The 23,193-nt window shown below is 42.5% G+C and overlaps 1 protein-coding gene across 2 annotated transcripts; it reads right to left on the minus strand.

The window, feature by feature from the left end:
* Window positions 1–523: 523 nt before the first annotated feature.
* On the minus strand, window positions 524–20,581 carry LOC139573059 (ferroportin). 2 transcript variants are annotated; one of them, XM_071396070.1, is made up of 9 exons: window positions 20,476–20,581; window positions 17,655–17,760; window positions 16,323–16,390; window positions 15,934–16,093; window positions 15,212–15,327; window positions 14,663–14,789; window positions 14,128–14,406; window positions 5,067–5,756; window positions 524–2,497 (listed from the first exon to the last, which is right to left on the minus strand). In XM_071396070.1, the coding sequence occupies exons 2-9, from the start codon at window positions 17,755–17,757 to the stop codon at window positions 2,232–2,234; spliced, it is 1,809 nt and encodes a 602-aa protein (XP_071252171.1). In that variant the 5' UTR covers window positions 17,758–17,760; window positions 20,476–20,581; the 3' UTR covers window positions 524–2,231. The 2 variants fall into 2 exon arrangements, with proteins under 2 accessions (XP_071252171.1, XP_071252170.1); XM_071396069.1 differs by having other exon boundaries at window positions 5,067–5,759.
* Between the last annotated feature and the right edge of the window lie 2,612 nt (window positions 20,582–23,193).

The raw sequence follows: 23,193 nt of genomic DNA on the forward strand, positions 1-23,193 counted from the left end.
GATCCACAAGGGACAGGCAGTATTAATATTGTTAGAGTCATGAGGTAGCCTATTCTCTGGGAAAGGATCCAACTAGAACATTAACTCAGGAAGGTTGAAATGGTGCCTTTATTAATATTGTTAGAGTCATGAGGTAGCCTATTCTCTGGGAAAGGATCCAACTAGAACATTAACTCAGGAAGGTTGAAATGGTGCCTTTATTTATGGAGGGGATTAACTGGGACTGGGTAGGGTGAGAGGCAGACCTGTTCGGTGCTTGGCATGCAGTGAGGGGCGTTTAGGAGTCTTCTCCTGGACGAAACGGAGTGCAGTACATGAACTGTATACTGACTGTCATTTATGATGCTGCGTTCATGTGCTCTCAGAATTATTGGAAATTTACGGAACTCGTGACTGAAAAACTCCCAGAAACCCCCTGGACTCATCATAACTATGACTTTTAGACATCCAAATCAGTTCGTAATGAGCTTTGGTGAATAGAGGGAAATGATGGTAACAAAACATTTCAAGTCAAAATACAAAGACATCTTAATCTGTGTTTATTGTCATCATAAATAACAGTCAGAAACAGAAAAGGACAACAAATTATAGATGTAAGTGAACAATACGTCACAGGAAAATATGATATAAAAACAAATAAATTGTAATGTGGTGCTGTTTGCATGACAACGAGTTCAACTTTGATGGTATTGCCACTACAGAAAGGAGATGGCCGTACATAGCTGAGAGACATGTCCAAGTCAGTTTTTCAAACACGGTTTTCTTGTACTGTACTGAGGTAAGGTTTTAGTTCATGAGAACAACAAGGAAACAGGATGCGTAGGTGTTCTAGTGTAATACAACACTGCCTTAATCCAGAATCATATAGACCTATCAATCTACTAAACACTGATCTCAAAACAGGTCACAAAATGAAAGAGGAGGTAAAAATCTGTTTGCTATAAATTTGTCAAACTGCATTAATATCACTCTGTTTCTATGTGAAGGAAAAGCATTTACAATTTGGAAGCTATTTTCAGTTATCTAAGTACACAAGCGATCATGGTCATTTTGGTTTCCTCTGATTTCAATGCATGTTTCTTTATTCTTACTATCTTTATGTTCTTATGATACGTTCCTGCGATCCGGTTTAAATTATAAATGTTTTTAATGATATAATGTGTTAATCAATAGGCACTGAAATGTGTCTTAGTGATTGATTTGAAAGCTAGGCACATGTCTGCCTGATTCATCCACAGAGAAACAGACCAGGAGAAGATGCCACTACAGCCTTCCTCTTCTGTCCATCAAGGGGGGCTCCTTTATAATCTTCACTATCTCACAATCTGACACCAACTTCCCTTTACTTTTCCTTTTGGACTCCCTGGATTATTTCCAAGTGGACGGAGCAGTAACATGTTTGCCACTTGTTAAAGTTGTTAAGTCTCGTTTCTTCTTCTTTTTGTTACTGTCACCTGCTTCACCATGCCCAGTTCTTTACTGTGTGAAGGTTAGAAAAATACATCAATCCATCCATCCATCCAACTCCCATCCAAACTCTGAGTAGGTTAACAGACTGCCATAACAAAGCTCTTGCAGTAATCTAAAATTGCTGGAAAAGCGTGTTCTGCTGCTGCGGCTGCTGCCTCAGCCTGCCCTCTGTGCCCTTTTCCTGAGGTGGGAGAACCTACCACGGTGGGGGACCAACACTGAGGTGGGAGACCAACACTGGGGTGAGAACCTACCACGGTGGGAGACCAACACTGGGGTGAGAACCTACCACGATGGGAGACCAACACTAAGGTGGGAGAACCTACCACGGTGGGAGAACAACAATAAGGTGGGAGAACCTACCACGGTAGGGGACCAACACTAAGGTGGGAGAACCTACCACGGCAGGGGACCAACACCGCATCTGTTGCGACCACCTCAACCTATGTACAGAAGGGAAAAGGTGGATCCTACTCTAGTTAACCTGAGTTCTAGTTTGTTACTGTACCTTAGCACTTGGCCATACTACACCTGACCATGCAGGGAGATAGCAACCAGGTTGGGGAGGACACGACAGACACTTGCTGTGTTGTGCTGAAATGAATGAATGGCTGGATGGGGGGGAAGGAGTGTTACGGTATTGTATTGTTGCCTAGCAATGAGAGCGCAGAGGGAACAAGAGAGAAGAGACTTCACAGGCAGGCGCAGGCAGAGTGGAGTCTTTGGGCTCATGCTTTGTCGCAGAAAGCCACACGGCCTCCCTACGTGTCCAGGCGTCCAGCAGGTTTTCTCTTGGCTTTGCGTGCGTATAGGAAGTACATGGTGTGTCCCGTGGTGATGAACAGTACAGAGATGATGACCAGGATGCCAAAGTGCTGGGGCTGCGGAGCAGAAATGACCATGATGAAGTGGAGGAGGTCCATCAAGTAGTTCATGGAGCTCTGGACCCCGTTGACCACACCACGTTCTGACTCACAGATGTTCTCCTGAAGCAGCTGGGTCACAGTCAGGTCAAAGGACCACAGACCTGGAACACACAGGATACACAGACAATGGTCAGTGGTTGCTTTGGTCTATACAGATAGACTACTACACTATGGTCTATACAGATAGACTACTACACTATGGTCTATACAAATACACTACAACACTATGGTCTATGCAGATAGACTACTACACTATGGTCTATGCAGATAGACTGACTGCACTATGGTCTATGCAGATAGACTACTACACTGTGATCTATACAGATAGACCACTAGACTATGGTCTATACAGATAGACCACTATAATATAGTCCATATAAATAGACCACTAGACTATAGTATACAGTGGGGCAAAAAAGTATTTAGTCAGCCACCAATTGTGCAAGTTCTCCCACTTAAAAAGATGAGAGAGGCCTGTAATTTTCATCATAGGTACACTTCAACTATGAAAGACAAAATGAGGGAAAACATCCAGAAAATCACATTGTAGGATTTTTAATGAATTTATTTGCAAATTGTGGTGGAAAATAAGTATTTGGTCACCTACAAACAAGCAAGATTTCTGGCTCTCACAGACCTGTAACTTCTTCTTTAAGAGGCTCCTCTGTCCTCCACTCGTTACCTATATTAATGGCACCTGTTTGAACTTGTTATCAGTATAAAAGACACCTGTCCACAACCTCAAACAGTCACACTCCAAACTCCACTATGGCCAAGACCAAAGAGCTGTCAAAGGACACCAGAAACAAAATTGTAGACCTGCACCAGGCTGGGAAGACTGAATCTGCAATAGGTAAGCAGCTTGGTTTGAAGAAATCAACTGTGGTAGCAATTATTAGGAAATGGAAGACATACAAGACCACTGATAATCTCCCTCGATCTGGGGCTCCACGCAAGATCTCACCCCGTGGGGTCAAAATGATCACAAGAACGGTGAGCAAAAATCCCAGAACCACACGGGGGGACCTAATGAATGGCCTGCAGAGAGCTGGGACCAAAGTAACAAAGCCTACCATCAGTAACACACTACGCCGCCAGGGACTCAAATCCTGCAGTGCCAGACGTGTCCCCCTGCTTAAGCCAGTACATGTCCAGGCCCGTCTGAAGTTTGCTAGAGAGCATTTGGATGATCCAGAAGAAGATTGGGAGAATGTCATATGGTCAGATGAAACCAAAATATAACTTTTTGGTAAAAACTCAACTCGTAGTGTTTGGAGGACAAAGAATGCTGAGTTGCATCCAAAGAACACCATACCTACTGTGAAGCATGGGGGTGGAAACATCATGCTTTGGGGCTGTTTTTCTGCAAAGGGACCAGGACAACTGATCCGTGTAAAGGAAAGAATGAATGGGGCCATGTATTGTGAGATTTTGAGTGAAAACCTCCTTCCATCAGCAAGGGCATTGAAGATGAAACGTGGCTGGGTCTTTCAGCATGACAATGATCCCAAACACACCGCCCGGGCAACGAAGGAGTGGCTTCGTAAGAAGCATTTCAAGGTCCTGGAGTGGCCTAGCCAGTCTCCAGATCTCAACCCCATAGAAAATCTTTGGAGGGAGTTGAAAGTCCGTGTTGCCCAGCAACAGCCCCAAAACATCACTGCTCTAGAGGAGATCTGCATGGAGGAATGGGCCAAAATAGCAGCAACAGTGTGTGAAAACCTTGTGAAGACTTACAGAAAATGTTTGACCTCTGTCATTGCCAACAAAGGGTATATAACAAAGTATTGAGATAAACTTTTGTTATTGACCAAATACTTATTTTCCACCATAATTTGCAAATAAATCCATAAAAAATCCTACAATGTGATTTTCTGGATTTTTTTTCCTCATTTTGTCTGTCATAGTTGAAGTGTACCTATGATGAAAATTACAGGCCTCTCTCATATTTTTAAGTGGGAGAACTTGCACAATTGGTGGCTGACTAAATACTTTTTTGCCCCACTGTATATAGATAGACCACTAGACTATAGTCTATATAGATAGACCACTAGACTATAGTCTATATAGATAGACAACTAGACTATAGTATATATAGATAGACCACTAGACTATAGTCTATATATATAGATCACTAGACTATAGTATATATAGATAGACCACTAGACTATAGTCTATATAGATAGACCACTAGACTATAGTCTATATAGATATACAACTAGACTATGGTCTATATAGATAGACCCCTATACTATAGTCTATATAGATAGACAACTAGACTATAGTCTATATAGATAGACCACTAGACTATAGTCTATATAGATAGACCACTAGACTATGGTCTATATAGATAGACCCCTATACTATAGTCTATATAGATAGACAACTAGACTATAGTCTATAAAGATAGACAACTAGACTATGGAGCCATTGCACTTGTCTCTATTCAGTCAGGCACTCTGTCATCAAAACTGGTAAAACAATTCCGGTATAATTAAAAATGATTATCTTCCAACACTATTTGAACTAATTTACTGTTGAGTCTCAAAAGAACTGAATACCCACAGCCTATGTTATAAACATGCATAATACAGTTGCTATTGTTAAGCTGTGGATCAGCAACTCAATCCAATTGTGAAGGGCCTGGGCCTGGTCGTCCCTCTTACTCACCGATGCGTGCTGTGATGACCCCCAAGAACAGCAGGATTATAGAGATGTAGGAGTCTGGCTCCATGCCTGATGGCATATTCTCAAACAGCACCGTGTTGTTGGTCCAGTGGATGGACGAGCGGTCGGGCAGCAGCGGCTGATTAATGCCACCCCGCATCGGGTAGGTGTGTTTCTGCCTCTGGCCCTCCACCATCCCCCCGGCCGCCGCCAACGTCGAGTTGGCGTTGGCGTCCAGGAAGGGCATGAGCAGGCGGAGGTCCATGGGGCTGCCGGGGGCGAACACAGAACACACACACAGCAGCAGACAGCAAAGATGGAGACAGCTGGAGATGATGCCTGTGTTGACTAAACCGTAGGCCTTCCTCAGCTTGGTGAACATGACGGTGCCCATGAGGCCTGTTATAGCCGAGACCCCCATCAGCAGACTGAGCAGGGAGCCACTGATGCCCTGGGTGTAGGCGTAGCCCGTGGTGATGCAGTCGAAGCCCAGAACAGTTGTGTAGAGGAAGGCCAGGCCCATCCCAGCCAGGAAGACATCCTGGCGGTAGTAGGCCCTCCAGCCATCCTTACAGGTACTCAGCAGCCAGCGGAAGCGTCCGAAACACAGAGGCAGGTTGGTGATCTCCTTGAGGTTCAGGCTCATGTCGTCATCACTGAGGCCCGGGGCTGATGTCACCACCTCACTTTGCTCTACTGAGAGGTAGAGGACAAGAATCAGTCATGCTACTAACAATGCTCTACTGAGAGGACAAGCATCAGTCATGATACTAACAATGATCTACTGAGAGGACAAGCATCAGTCATGATACTAACAATGATCTACTGAGAGGACAAGCATCAGTCATGATACTAACAATGATCTACTGAGAGGACAAGCATCAGTCATGATACTAACAATGCTCTACTGAGAGGACAAGCATCAGTCATGATACTAACAATGCTCTACTGAGAGGGAGAGGACAAGCATTAGTCATGATACTAACAATGATCTACTGAGAGGACAAGCATCAGTCATGATACTAACAATGATCTACTGAGAGGGAGAGGACAAGCATCAGTCATGATACTAACAATGATCTACTGAGAGGACAAGCATCAGTCATGATACTAACAATGATCTACTGAGAGGGAGAGGACAAGCATCAGTCATGATACTAACAATGATCTACTGAGAGGACAAGCATCAGTCATGATACTAACAATGATCTACTGAGAGGGAGAGGACAAGCATCAGTCATGATACTAACAATGATCTACTGAGAGGACAAGCATCAGTCATGCTACTAACAATGATCTACTGAGAGGACAAGCATCAGTCATGATACTAACAATGATCTACTGAGAGGGAGAGGACAAGAATCAGTCATGCTACTAACAATGATCTACTGAGAGGAGAAGCATCAGTCATGATACTAACAATGATCTACTGAGAGGGAGAGGACAAGCATCAGTCATGCTACTAACAATGATCTACTGAGAGAACAAGCATCAGTCATGCTACTAACAATGATCTACTGAGAGGGCAAGCATCAGTCATGCTACTAACAATGATCTACTGAGAGGACAAGCATCAGTCATGCTACTAACAATGATCTACTGAGAGGACAAGCATCAGTCATGCTACTAACAATGCTCTACTGAGAGGGAGAGGACAAGCATCAGTCATGCTACTAACAATGCTCTACTGAGAGGACAAGCATCAGTCATGATACTAACAATGATCTACTGAGAGGTAGAGGACAAGCATCAGTCATGCTACTAACAATGATCTACTGAGAGGGAGAGTACAAGCATCAGTCATGATACTAACAATGATCGACTGAGAGGGAGAGGACAAGCATCAGTCATGATACTAACAATGATCGACTGAGAGGGAGAGGACAAGCATCAGTCATGATACTAACAATGATCTACTGAGAGGACAAGCATCAGTCATGATACTAACAATGATCTACTGAGAGAACAAGCATCAGTCATGCTACTAACAATGATCTACTGAGAGGGCAAGCATCAGTCATGCTACTAACAATGATCTACTGAGAGGACAAGCATCAGTCATGCTACTAACAATGATCTACTGAGAGGACAAGCATCAGTCATGATACTAACAATGATCTACTGAGAGGGAGAGGACAAGCATCAGTCATGCTACTAACAATGATCTACTGAGAGAACAAGCATCAGTCATGCTACTAACAATGATCTACTGAGAGGGCAAGCATCAGTCATGCTACTAACAATGATCTACTGAGAGGACAAGCATCAGTCATGCTACTAACAATGATCTACTGAGAGGACAAGCATCAGTCATGCTACTAACAATGCTCTACTGAGAGGGAGAGGACAAGCATCAGTCATGCTACTAACAATGCTCTACTGAGAGGACAAGCATCAGTCATGATACTAACAATGATCTACTGAGAGGTAGAGGACAAGCATCAGTCATGCTACTAACAATGATCTACTGAGAGGGAGAGTACAAGCATCAGTCATGATACTAACAATGATCGACTGAGAGGGAGAGGACAAGCATCAGTCATGATACTAACAATGATCGACTGAGAGGGAGAGGACAAGCATCAGTCATGATACTAACAATGATCTACTGAGAGGACAAGCATCAGTCATGATACTAACAATGATCTACTGAGAGAACAAGCATCAGTCATGCTACTAACAATGATCTACTGAGAGGACAAGCATCAGTCATGATACTAACAATGATCTACTGAGAGGACAAGCATCAGTCATGATACTAACAATGCTCTACTGAGAGGACAAGCATCAGTCATGATACTAACAATGCTCTACTGAGAGGGAGAGGACAAGCATTAGTCATGATACTAACAATGATCTACTGAGAGGACAAGCATCAGTCATGATACTAACAATGATCTACTGAGAGGGAGAGGACAAGCATCAGTCATGATACTAACAATGATCTACTGAGAGGACAAGCATCAGTCATGATACTAACAATGATCTACTGAGAGGGAGAGGACAAGCATCAGTCATGATACTAACAATGATCTACTGAGAGGACAAGCATCAGTCATGATACTAACAATGATCTACTGAGAGGGAGAGGACAAGCATCAGTCATGATACTAACAATGATCTACTGAGAGGACAAGCATCAGTCATGCTACTAACAATGATCTACTGAGAGGACAAGCATCAGTCATGATACTAACAATGATCTACTGAGAGGGAGAGGACAAGAATCAGTCATGCTACTAACAATGATCTACTGAGAGGAGAAGCATCAGTCATGATACTAACAATGATCTACTGAGAGGGAGAGGACAAGCATCAGTCATGCTACTAACAATGATCTACTGAGAGAACAAGCATCAGTCATGCTACTAACAATGATCTACTGAGAGGGCAAGCATCAGTCATGCTACTAACAATGATCTACTGAGAGGACAAGCATCAGTCATGCTACTAACAATGATCTACTGAGAGGACAAGCATCAGTCATGCTACTAACAATGCTCTACTGAGAGGGAGAGGACAAGCATCAGTCATGCTACTAACAATGCTCTACTGAGAGGACAAGCATCAGTCATGATACTAACAATGATCTACTGAGAGGTAGAGGACAAGCATCAGTCATGCTACTAACAATGATCTACTGAGAGGGAGAGTACAAGCATCAGTCATGATACTAACAATGATCGACTGAGAGGGAGAGGACAAGCATCAGTCATGATACTAACAATGATCGACTGAGAGGGAGAGGACAAGCATCAGTCATGATACTAACAATGATCTACTGAGAGGACAAGCATCAGTCATGATACTAACAATGATCTACTGAGAGAACAAGCATCAGTCATGCTACTAACAATGATCTACTGAGAGGGCAAGCATCAGTCATGCTACTAACAATGATCTACTGAGAGGACAAGCATCAGTCATGCTACTAACAATGATCTACTGAGAGGACAAGCATCAGTCATGATACTAACAATGATCTACTGAGAGGACAAGCATCAGTCATGCTACTAACAATGCTCTACTGAGAGGGAGAGGACAAGCATCAGTCATGCTACTAACAATGCTCTACTGAGAGGACAAGCATCAGTCATGATACTAACAATGATCTACTGAGAGGTAGAGGACAAGCATCAGTCATGATACTAACAATGATCGACTGAGAGGGAGAGGACAAGCATCAGTCATGATACTAACAATGATCGACTGAGAGGGAGAGGACAAGCATCAGTCATGATACTAACAATGATCGACTGAGAGGGAGAGGACAAGCATCAGTCATGATACTAACAATGATCTACTGAGAGGACAAGCATCAGTCATGATACTAACAATGATCTACTGAGAGGGCAAGCATCAGTCAAGCTACTAACAATGATCTACTGAGAGGGCAAGCATCAGTCAACCTACTAACAATGATCTACTGAGAGGACAAGCATCAGTCATGCTACTAACAATGATCTACTGAGAGGGCAAGCATCAGTCAAGCTACTAACAATGATCTACTGAGAGGACAAGCATCAGTCAAGCTACTAACAATGCTCTACTGAGAGGGAGAGGACAAGCATCAGTCAAGCTACTAACAATGATCTACTGAGAGGGAGAGGACAAGCATCAGACATGATACTAACAATGATCTACTGAGAGGACAAGCATCAGTCATGCTACTAACAATGATCTACTGAGAGGACAAGCATCAGTCATGATACTAACAATGATCTACTGAGAGGACAAGCATCAGTCAAGCTACTAACAATGATCTACTGAGAGGACAAGCATCAGTCATGCTAATAACAATGCTCTACTGAGAGGGAGAGGACAAGCATCAGTCATGATACTAATAATGATCTACTGAGAGGGAGAGGACAAGCATCAGTCATGCTAATAACAATGCTCTACTGAGAGGGAGAGGACAAGCATCAGTCATGATACTAATAATGATCTACTGAGAGGACAAGCATCAGTCATGATACTAACAATGATCTACTGAGAGGGAGAGGACAAGCATTAGTCAAGCTACTAACATCATCCATTAACTAACTTAAGGCAACAGTGTTTTCAAGTAATACTACGTTTCCATAGAGATGAACAAGCATGTACACTACCGTTCAAAAGTTCGCTGTCACCTTGTTTTTGAAAGAAAAGCACATATTTTTTCCATTAAAATAACATTAGATATATTAGAAATACAGTGTAGACATTGTTAATGTTGTAAATGACAATTGTAGCTGGAAACAGCTGATTTTCCATGGAATATCTACATAGGCGTACAGCCTCATCCCTAAGTTTGTTTTATTCACTGCTTTAGCACACTCTGCCAACCCGGATGTCCTAGCCGTATCTGAATCCTGGCTTAGGAAGACCACCAAAAACCCAGAAATTTCCATCCCTAACTATAACATTTTCCGACACGATAGAACTGCCAAAGGGGTCGGAGTTGCAATCTACTACAGAGATAGCCCGCAGAGTTCTGTCTTACTATCCAGGTCTGTGCCCAAACAATTAGAGCTTCTACTTAAAAAAATCCACCTTTCCAGAAACAAGTCACTCACCGTTGCCGCTTGCTATAAACCACCTTCTGCCCCCAGCTGTGCCCTGGACACCATATGTGAATTGATTGCCCCACATCTATCTTCAGAGCTGTTGCTGTTAGGTGACCTGTTAGGTGACCTAAACTGGGACATGCTTAACACCCCGGCCATCCTACAATCTAAGTTTGATGCCCTCAATCTCAAATTATCAATGAACCTACCAGGTACAACCCCAAATCCGTAAACATGGCCACCCTCATAGATATCATCCTAACCAACCTGCCCTCCAAATACACCTCTGCTGTCTTCAACCAGGATCTCAGCGATCACTGCCTCATTGCCTGCGTCCGTAATGGGTCTGCTGTCAAACGACCACCCCTCATCACTGCTCCCTAAAACACTTCAGCGAGCAGGCCTTTCTAATCGACCTGGCCCGGATATCCTGGAAGGATATTGGCCTCATTCCGTCAGTAGAGGATGCCTGGTTATTCTTTAAAAGTGCCTTCCTCACCATTTTAAATAAGCATGCCCCGTTCAAAAAATGTTGAACCAGGAACAGATATAGCCCTTGGTTCACTCCAGACCTGAATGCCCTTGACCAGCAGAAAAATATCCTGTGGCGTACTGCATTAGCATCGAATAGCCCCCGCGATATACAACTTCTCAGGGAAGTTAGGAACCAATATACACAGGCAGTTAGGAAAGCAAAGGCTAGCTTTTTCAAACAGAAATTTGCATCCTGTAGCACAAACTCCAAAAGGTTCTGTGACACTGTAAAGTCCATGGAGAATATGAGCACCTCCTCCTAGCTGCCCACTGCACTGAGGCTAGGAAACACTGTCACTACCGATAAATCCACAATAATTGAGAATTTCAATAAGAATTTTTCTACGGCTGGCCATGCTTTCCACCTGGCTACCCTTACCCCGGTCAACAGCCCTGCACCCCCCACAGCAACTTGCCCAAACCTCCCTCATTTCCCATTCACCCAAATCCAGATAGCTGATGTTCTGAAAGAGCTGCAAAATCTGGATCCCTACAAATCAGCCGGGCTAGACAATCTGGACCCTCTCTTTCAAAAATTATCTGCCAAAATTGTTGCAACCCCTATTACTAGACTGCTCAACCTTTCTTTCATATCGTCTGAGATCCCCAAAGATTGGAAAGCTGTTCAAAGGGGGAGACACTCTAGACCCAAACTGCTACATACTTATATCTATCCTACCCTGCCTGTCTAAGGTCTTGGAAAGGCAAGTTAACAAACAGATCACCGACCATTTTGAATCCCACCGTACCTTCTCCGCTATGCAATCTGGCTTCCGAGCTGGTCATGGGTGCACCTCAGCCACGCTCAATGTCCTAAACGATTTCATAACTGCCATCGATAAGAGACAATACTGTGCAGCTGTATTCATCGACCTAGTCAAGGCTTTCGACTCTGTCAATCACCACATTCTTATCGGCAGACTCAACAGCCTTGGTTTCTCAAATGACAGCCTCGTCTGGTTCACCAACTACTTCTCAGACAGAGTTTAGTGTGTCAAATCGGAGGGCCTGTTGTTCGGACCTCTGGCAGTCTCTTTGGGGGTCCCATAGGGTTCACTCCCCGGGCCGACTCTTTTCTCTGTATACATCACTCTTGCTGCTGGTGATTCTCTGATTCACCTCTACGCAGACGACACCATTCTGTATACTTCTGGCCCTTCTTTGGGCACTGTGTTATTAACTAACCTCCAGACGAGCTTCAATGCCATACAACTCTGCTTCCGTGGCCTACAACTGCTCCTAAATGCAAGTAAAACTAAATGCATGCTCTTCAACCGATCGCTGCCCACACCCGTCCGCCCGTCCAGCATCACTACTCTAGACCTTTCTGACTTAGAATATGTGGACAACCACAAATACCTAGGTATCTGGTTAGATTGTAAACTCTCCTTCCAGACTCACATTAAGCATCTCCAATCCATAATAAAATCTAGAATCTGCTTCATATTTCGCAACAAAGCATCCTTCACTCATGCATACCCTCATAAAACTGACTATCCTACCCGATCCTTGACTTCGGCGATGTCATTTACAAAATAGCCGTGAATCACAGTGCCATCCGTTTTGTCACCAAAGCCCCATATACTACCCACCACTGCGTCCTGTATGCTCTCGTTGGCTGGCCCTCGCTTCATATTCATCGCCAAACCCACTGGCTCCAGGTCATCTATAAGTCTTTGCTAGGTAAAGCCCCGCCTTATCTCAGCTCACAGGTCACCATAGCAGCACCCACCCGTAGCACGCACTCCAGTAGGTATATTTCACTGGTCACCCCCAAAGCCAATTCCTCGTTTGGCCGCCTTTCCCTCCAGTTCTCTGCTGCCAATGACTGGAACGAACTGCAAATATCACTGAAGCTTGAGACCCATATCATCCTCACTAACTTTAAGCACCAGCTGTCATAGCAGCTCACAGGTCACTGCACCTGTACATAGCCAATCCAACTACCTCATCCCCATACTGTTATTTATTTGATTTATCTTGCTCCTTTGCACCCCAGTATCTCTACTTGCACACTCATCTTCTGCACAACTATCACTCCAGTGCCTTACCTCCCTTATCCTACCTCATTTGCACACACTGTATATAGACTTTTTTCTATTTTATTATTGACTGTATGTTTGTTTATTCCATGTGTAACTCTGTGTTGTTGTTTTTGTCGCACTGCTTTGCTTTATCTTGGCCAGGTCGCAGTTGTAAATGAGAACTTGTTCTCAACTAGCCTACCTGGTTAAATAAAGGTGAAATACATTTAAGAACAAGTTGAAAACCCTTTTGCAATTATGTTAGCACAGCTGAAAACTGTTGTTCTGATTAAAGAAGCAATAAAACTGGCTTTTTTTTTATTTTGAAAAAGGTCTTTGTTTCTGGCCATTTTGAACCTGTAATTGAACCCACAAATGCTGATGCTCCAGATACTCAACTAGTCTAAAGAAGGCCAGTTTTATTGTTTCTTTAATCAGGACAACAGTTTTCAGCTGTGCTAAAATAATTGCAAAAGGGTTTTCTAATGATCAATAAGCCTTTTAAAATGATAAACTTGAATTAGCTAACACAACGTGCCATTGGAACACAGGAGTGATGGTTGCTGATAATGGGCCTCTGTATGCCCATGATGATATTCTATAAAAAATCAGCTGTTTCCAGCTACAATAGTCATTTACAACAATAACAATGTCTACACTGTATTTCTGAACAATTTGATGTTATTTTAATGGGAAAAAAATGTGCTTTTCTTTCAAAAACAAGGACATTTTTAAGTGACCCCAATCTTTTGAACGGTAGTGTATGTGCTGTGCATGTTGTGGAATTAGAGTAAGGTTTCTTGACCTCACGTATCTTTCAACCGATTTCATCCAATTTTACTGTAAAGTAAAGTTATGCTTCACTGTAAAGTTTGATGAAATAGGTTGGAAGATCCACTTTACTTTACTAACTCAACTACTGAAGCAGTCACACAGTGACCAGGACACCAGGACACTGACCTTGTGACCCCCTCCCCTCCACCAGTCCCTCCGTCCTCTCTGCTGGTCTCTCCAGGGAGGTCTGGCCATCCTCGGGCGCGGGTGGTTTGACGGACAGCGCCGGTACAATGCGGTAGACCCGGGACAGGAAGATAAACTCCACTATGAGGGACACCAGGTTCCAGCCCAGGATGAAGCCGCAGCCGATCACGTTGGAGGCCAGGGTCATGACCTGTCCCACCGCCAGCGGTGCCAGGATGTTGGTCACCTGATCGATGCGCCGCATGGTAGCATTCATCCCTTCAGATCAGAATCAAACCAAAAGGTACAGGGTTTAGTTTGGTTGTGGTGATATGGTATCTGTGTTACCAGCTTTACTAATGCCTACATTATCAAACTATTCTGACTCTATTGTAATGCATGTGATACATCCTAGAAAAACTAAATACATAGAGTGTCTGATAACCTTGTGCTAACCAGCAGCCAGTTCAGCAGCTGAAACAGAAACAACAATCCCTCGTGATGTAATAGCGTGTGGCAGGTCTGCCAGTCTCACCGGCGAGGTGACCCCGGTTGTATCCAGTGATAACCACAATCCAGTCCCTCTGGATGGCGATGGTCAGCGCTGTGCTTGCTAGGTTAGCCACATCTGCCAGGACGATCACCACCGTATAACAAACCACCTTGTGTAAGTTTTGTGATGCAACACGTTACTACGCATGACAGCACAGAGCAGCAGGAGGCTCAGAACAGCAGCAGCAACAACATGGACACAGAACAGTGCAGGAGAAACAGCAACCGTCACAGCAGTTTGCAATAATATATCTAGCTGATTCTCAACAGACCTGGGTTTAAATAGTATTCCATTTCTTTCAAATACATTGAGCTTTTGATTGAGCATGCCTGGAGCACTGGATGGGTGGAGTTTGTCATTTTAGGACTATTCCATTGGTTCCATTGCACCAGGCAAACTCAATCAAGTGCAGATAAAGTCTTTGAAAGGATACAAATGCTATTTGAATCCATATCTGATTCCAAAATATACTGTTGGTTCACATCATGAGAGTTTAGACAGTATGGGAGAGAAAATGAAAAATATACTCACAGTTAACCAGCCATCCCAAATGCTCTCAATCCACTGTTTATATAAGAAGACCAACATCAGCACAATGCTACACACCGTCACTGAAATGTTCTGAACCAACAACGATGCATGCGCCACTAAAACCAAGGAGGGAGAAGAAACTAAGACTCTAAAATATTCTGGGACAATGCATTTCAGAGAACCATAAAGACTTCTACAGAACCATAAATGTATCATTGGTCTTAAAAGGGCATTCTGCAGTTGCTATAGCACATTCATTTTTGGACTTTTAAAGTAATGATATATAGCCATTGATTCTAAAATAGTATAACTTATAAATGACTCATGAGCTTAGTTCATCTGTTGTACCCCAGTAGATCCCCAAATATACGCTTGTTTTACGTTGTAATTGTAAACTAACTCTGTATAGCTTCAAAACATGATTACAACTATAATGTTCGTCTCATGGATGGTCAGTACTTGCATCCATAGCTCCATCTATGAATTTGTGAGTGGTTACATTTATCCAGCCAAATCCCTCAGCAATTTACCAAAATAGTGGTGGGGTGCAACTTCGTTACTGTTTGAACTGCAGAGTGCCCATGTGAGGCAGAGAGACAGGAAATTAGGACTGCATCCCAAATAGCATCCTATTCCCTATTAGATTGCAGTATCTTTAGGGTGCCATTTGGGACTAGATGTCAGTCCCTATAGCTGTAAATAGAAGATATTGTTGGTCTAACCTTTGTTCCTGGGGTTGCGGTCAACCCAGTCCCCAATCAACGCCCCTAGGAGCAGCACTGACCCCGCCACCACCAAGCCGAATATTGCGGTCAGCAGCAGGTTACGTCCATACAGCTCGATCAGGAACACCGAAATGGCAAAGTGCCACATACGGTCACCCTATTAGAAAGACAAATAGTCATCATGACGGAGAAGAACGTTTTTAGCTTTTGGCTTTTAGCTTTTTACTCTTTCTAGGGGTAGAGGGCATAAAGACAAATGTAAAGTATGTCCATTTTTCAATGATTTGCAAGACACTACCAGGTTAATGACATAAACCTTATAGTGTCCAGCCGGTATGGCTTTGTAGCTCCCTTACCCATTGTTGTTACATGAAAAGGCTTCTTACCCACATGGACAGTGCCCCACTGACGTATATCAGGAATTTAGGGCCCCTGAGGTAGATGAGGGCTGACCCTGGTGAGTAAGTTCAACAGAGACACACAGTAACATGAACAATAACCAGAGATAACATCATTATGAGTCTACAGGACACACTCTGCATCTATAGCTGGAAAACCACCTAATATTAAGCACTGGGCATCAGAGTATGTCTGAACATATTTAGGACCAGGATGTGTTCTGATCAGAAAACAAAAGCATTAAGCAGCTCTTACAACTAAACACTTTACATTAAGTTATCTTACACCTACTGTAACACGTTACATTAAGTAGCTCTTATGCCTAACACTTTACATTAAGCAGCTCTTACAACTAAACACTTTACATTAAGTTGCTCTTATACCTAACACTTTACATTAAGTTATCTTACACCTACTGTAACATGTTACGTTAAGTTGCTCTTATGCCTAAAACATTACATTAAGCAGCTCTTACAACTAAACACTTTACATTAATTTGCTCTTATACCTAACACTTTACATTAAGTAGATCGTACACCTAAAACTTTACATTACGTAGATCTTATACCTAACACTTTATATTAAGTAGCTCGTACACCAAAAACTTTACATTAAGTAGCTCTTATACCTCACACTTTACATTAAGTTTTGCTTATACCTAACACTTTACATTAAGTTTTGCTTATACCTAACACTTTACATTAAGTTTTGCTTATACCTAACACTTTACATTAAGTTTTGCTTATACCTAACACTTTACATTAAGTTTTGCTTATACCTAACACTTTACATTAAGTTTTGCTTATACCTAACACTTTACATTAAGTTTTGCTTATACCTAACACTTTACATTAAGTTTTGCTTATACCTAACACTTTAAATTAAGTTTTGCTTATACCTAACACTTTACATTAAGTTTTGCTTATACCTAACACTTTACATTAAGTTTTGCTTATACCTAACACTTTACATTAAGTTTTGCTTATACCTAACACTTTACATTAAGTTTTGCTTATACCTAACACTTTACATTAAGTTTCGCTTATACATAACCCTTTACATTAAGTAGCTCGTACACCTAACACTTTACATTAAGTTACTCTAACACCTAACACCTCACATTAAGTTTCTCTTATACCTAACACTTTATATTGGGTTGCTCTAATACCTATATAAATGTAACGCTGTGATTACGACAATCACAAAGTGTTGTTACATCATCATTAAGTAATGGCTGTGTAGTTGTATTGTCAGGTCATGAGGTCAGGGTAAACTCCTGGTCATCTCTCTCTCTCCACTCCCGCAATAGACGAGCTGACCTGATCTACTCCTGGCCTTCCTGGCCCGAGCCTCCCTGATGTCATCAGACTCAAATTCCACCACCACCCCTCCACACTGGGCTGCGTCTGCTTGCAGGGACATCGCCTGTACAGAGTCCAAACCAGGTCACCGGTAAGGGGTCAGAGGTCACACAACTACTGTACAAGAATCCAGAAGGGGCTTGTCAACAATGGAACTAGTAGAATTAAGAATGGGCCTGCTCAACTCAATTGAACTAGAATATACAGTTGAAGTCGGAAGTTAACATACACCTTGGCCAAATACATTTAAACTCAGTCTTTCACAATTCCTGACATGTAATCCTAGTAAAAATTCCCTGTCTTAGGTCAGTTAGGATCACCACTTTATTTTAAGAATGTGAAATGTCAGAAAAATAGTAGAGAGAATTATTTATTTCAGCTTTTATTTCTTTCATCACATTCCCAGTGGGTCAGAAGTTTACGTACACTCAATTTGTATTTGGTAGCATTGCCTTTAAATTGTTTAACTTGGGTCAAACGTTTCGGGTAGCCTTCCACAAGCTTCCCACAATAAGTTCGGTGAATTTTGGGCCATTCCTCCTGACAGAGCTGGTGTAACTGAGTCAGGTTTGTAGGTCTCCTTGCTCGCACACGCTTTTTCAGTTCTGACCACACATTTTCTATATGATTGAGGTCAGGACTTTGTGATGGCCCTCCAATACCTTGACTTTGTTGTCCTTAAGCCATTTTGCCACAACTTTGGAAGCTTGGGGTCATTGTCCATTTGGGAGACCCATTTGCAACCAAGCTTTAACTTCCTGACTGATGTCTTGAGATGTTGCTTCAATATATCCACATAATTTTCCTCCCTCATGATGCCATGTATTTTGTGAAGTGCAGCAGTCCCTCCTGCAGCAAAGCACCCCCACAACATGATGCTGCCACCCCCGTGCTTCACGGTTGGGATGGTGTTCTTCGGCTTGCAAGCCTCCCCCTTTCTCCTCCAAACATAACGATGACCATTATGGCCAAACAGTTCTATTTCTGTTTCATCAGACCAGAGGACATTTCTCCAAAAAGTACGATCTTTGTCCCCATGTGCAGTTGCAAACCGTTGTCTGGCTTTTTTATGGCGGTTTTGGAGCAGTGGCTTCTTCCTTGCTGAGCTGCCTTTCAGGTTATGTCGATATAGGACTCGTTTTACTGTGGATATAGATACTTTTGTACTTGTTTCCTCCAGCATCTTCACAAGGTCCTTTGCTGTTGATTTGCACTTTTTGCACCAAAGTACGTTCTTCTCTAGGAGACAGAACGCGTCTCCTTCCTGAGCGGTATGACGGCTGCGTGGTCCCATGGTGTTTATACTTGCGTACTATTGTTTGTACAGAAGAACGTGGTACCTTCAGGCATTTGGAAATTGCTCCCAAGGATGAACCAGACTTGTGGAGGTCTACAATTTTTTTCTGAGGTCTTGGCTGATGTCTTTTGATTTTCCCATGATGTCAAGCAAAGAGGCACTGGGTTTGAAGGTATGCTTCGAAATGCAGCCTCAGGTACACAGTCAACTTAGTGTATGTAAACTTCTGACCCACTGGAATTGTGATACAGTGAATTATAAGTGAAATCATCTGTATGTAACCAATTGTTGGAAAAATTGCTTGTGTCATGCAAAACTATAGCTTGTTAACAAGAAATGTGTGGAGTGGTTGAAAAACAACTTTTAATGACTCCAACCTAAGTGTATGTAAACTTCCGACTTCAACTGTAACTAATAGAATTAAGAATGGGTCTGTTCATCTCAAGTCTGTTTAATAAAGGTATATACTTGCATTTCAGAGTCCTAAGGGCATACACTAGTAATAGAAAAACCGAAACTCATTGAACATATTCTTTAGAACACGTGTCAAACTCATTCCATGGAGGGCTGAGTGTCTGCAGGTTTTCACTCCTCCTTTGTACTTGATTGAGGAATTAAGGTCACTAATTAGTAAGGAACTGCCCTCATCTGGTTGTGTAGGTCTTGAAAGGAAAACCAAAAATCAGAAGACTCTAGGCTCTCTATGGAATGACTTTGACACCCCTGCTTTTGAAGATAAATTCATTTTAACAGCACATCAACATTTAAATGACAGGTTGAAGAATAGTTTGTTGACATGAAGTAAAATGGCACCTTATTAAGCCTCAACCATGTCTAACATGTTCATCTGTTGAAGTCAGTATCTGGTTGCATTTGACAAGATCAGATCATGTTCAGTGACAGACACAGGATGGATTCTGATTCATAAACCATCATGTTAATTATCTTAGTGCCACCAGTCTGCACATCTTGTACCTTATCCTTTCATATCTCAGAAACCATCTCAGATAAACGTATCTCAGACAAAATATTGTCAACCAGAAAGTACATCACACCGCAAATGTTGATCTCAAGTTGTTTGTGCTTTGCCTGTCTGAAATTAATTCAAATAGTATTTCAGTGTTATTGAACATGACTTGCAGTTCAGATTCTGAGGCCTACATATAAGATGGCTCCCAAAGGTCATTAGGTCAAAACATCTGCAGCAGGGTACACATTCTGTTTACCTCAAATCTGGCAATAACATACTGTACCTCAGGAAGACATTTCACAACACATCAAGCCAAGAACACACATAAACACATTTTAAACTTAAATCCCTGAAAACAAATACATTTGAGCCTTTCTAGCCCTATGCGTCGATGTGCTGCTTCAATGTGCACTAAACTGCAGAGCAAAACCAAGCCAACATTTCCAGTCCTCCGTGTAAAAAGAAAGATATGAACACTTCTCAAGACATTTCTGAAACAATCCCAACATCACCTTGGCTCTGATGTTAGGGTGAATCCTTGCTGGTGCTCCTTGATGAGGTGTCTTTTGCCATGTATCCTACATGGAGATGCTCCTCTTCCCGGAGACCTGGAGTTCAAGCTATAGTAGTCTGAAAGGCTTGATAGAATCAGTGTGTAAAAATGCACCATTGTATGAAAGTGCCAGAAAAGCAGAACGAGGGACAACAAAAGCAGCCAGAGTATTCCAAAGCACGTGACAATGAGGGGACAATATCTCTGTCCCCCCCGCACCACAGAAAGGATAACCGTGTCACTCGTATGACACATGCACACACAGACAAAAACCCACACACAGAAGCACACGCGCATGCGTGCACACACACACACACGAGACCAATTGAGTTCTGATAAAACTGGACCAGTGATAACATGAAACCATAACAAATTACGCAAAGTTCTTCACAGTATGTAAGTTATACGGAACAAAAATATAAACACAACATGTAAAAGTCTTGATCCCATGTTTCATTAGCTGAAATAAAAGATCCCGGAAATTTTCCATACTCCCAAAAATCGTATTTCTTTCAAATTTTGTGCACAAATGTGTTTACATCCCTCTTTGTGAGCATTTCTCCTTTGCCAAGATAATCCATCCACCTGACAGATGTGGCACATCAATAATCTGATTAAACAGCATGATCATTACACATTACACATCTTCATTATAACAAATATTGGAACATCAAACAGAGGATTTAAGGAGCTTTCCGTATTTAGTTCCGTTCTGTCTTTCTTTATTTACAGTAGATACAGCCGGCACTGTCTTTCCACATGGATATAATTGTGCAGTGATGAACTGGCTGCCTACTGGTCTTCTTGCATCAGTCTCACCAATAACAAGCCACACATGCCAAACAAAAAGCAGGACGCTGTGGGAGTAAAAATAGTGCTCAAACACTGTTGAATCATAACAATTAAATAAGGTTTATTTCCTTAAAATGAACCTAGCAATTTTATCAATATCATTGGCCATCTGACCTATAGTATGTAGCAATAAGTAATCATGTTTTGAAAGCGAGAAGATAATTAAATACTGAAAGGGATAAATAATCCCACAGAAAGATTATTATAGTGAGTGTTGTTTTACTGTAGGTAAAAATTATGACACTGAATTAACCACCAAGTACCCTGTCGGGGGTGTGTGTGTGTGTGTGTGTGTGTGTGTGTGTGTGTGTGTGTGTGTGTGTGTGTGTGTGTGTGTGTGTGTGTGTGTGTGTGTGTGTGTGTGTGTGTGTGTGTGTGTGTGTGTGTGTGTGTGTGTGTGTGTGTGTGTGTGTATCAGAGGGGTTGGGTACAGCAGAAGACACACTTCTGCCTGATATGGATAAAGTATTGTTCTTCTTCGTTGTTCTACATGTCTCCAAACTTAAGTGTCATTCTAAAAGGGGGTTATGATTGCCTCTGTCCATGATACGTTTCTTCAGGAAGAGGGTGAATCTGTAGAGGGCCACTAGAGGGATGGAGACACAGGGGAGAGCATCACACAGCAAACACCCAGCGGGATAGGGCTGCAACTCAGCCATGGGGAAGTGGAGCTATGGGAAGGAGAGGATGTTTCTTTACCCAGTTCATCTAAAAACGTGTAAAGTTTGCATCGATCACGTTTATTGGATGTAAAATGACTGGATTAAACATTAAACATAATTTATTATTATCTGTATCTTGTGCTACTTCACCCTGAAGTGATGCAACATTGCAACATGCATCAACATGCAACCAAAGCTGTCTCTTACATAGTCAGGGTTCCATGCAGCGTAACTGGGTTGAGTTTCAGCCGGGACAACCACGTAAGCCAGGAAGACCATCAGCAGCATCAGTAGGCTGATCACTCTGCACGTGGCCTGAAAATGTTGTGCCTTCGCCCCGTCCTCCACTCCATGTCATCACTGAACCTGAGAATAAAGAAACACTCTATTTCATCACTGAACTTGAGAACATAGAAACATTCTCAGATGAGTTGAAGAAAGAAAAACAAAGATTTGATACTATTTTGTTAACTTTGCTCTTGAGATTGAGCTTGTTCAGAAGTGAGATAATTTATAGATGGAAAAAACACATAAATTAAGTGGTACTAACTTGTTCATCCCATAGATGTTAACCACAGCGATGATCTCCAAGAAGACCATGATGAGTAGAGGCAGGGATCCTACATAGCTGTTGAAGATCTCCAGCCAGTAGTTCCCTGAGCCCATGGTAAATATCAGAGCCACAGTGAAGGAGGTGAGGCACATCAACCCTGTCACTAGATGTGTACTTGAGGTGAAGTCAGATGCAGGAGAGCAGAGTGAAGTGAACAGGCGCACACTTTATTCCGGTAAAATACCATAAGCACAAACAATGTGCCCAAAACACGGAACACAGACAAGTGTCTGGCGCGTAACAAAAATACCAATAGACAAAATACACGTAACACAAAACAGTCTTACACAAAGACATGATGGGGAACAGAGGAATAAATACATGTACATTGATTGGGGAATGAAAACCAGGTGTGCAGGGAACAAGACAAAACAAATGGATAAATGAAACATGGAGCGACGATGGCTAGAAAGCCGGTGACGTCAACCGCCGAATGCCGCCCGAACAAGGAGAGGAGCCGAAAGTTGTGACAATACCCCCCCCCGGAGTAGGCCGGTAGCAGCTGGGCCCTTGGCTAGTGCTGGACCGCACGACGCACCTCCCCCTCCCT

The sequence above is a fragment of the Salvelinus alpinus genome, chromosome 4 (genome assembly GCF_045679555.1).
Source record: "Salvelinus alpinus chromosome 4, SLU_Salpinus.1, whole genome shotgun sequence".
Taxonomy (NCBI): Eukaryota; Metazoa; Chordata; class Actinopteri; order Salmoniformes; family Salmonidae; genus Salvelinus; species Salvelinus alpinus.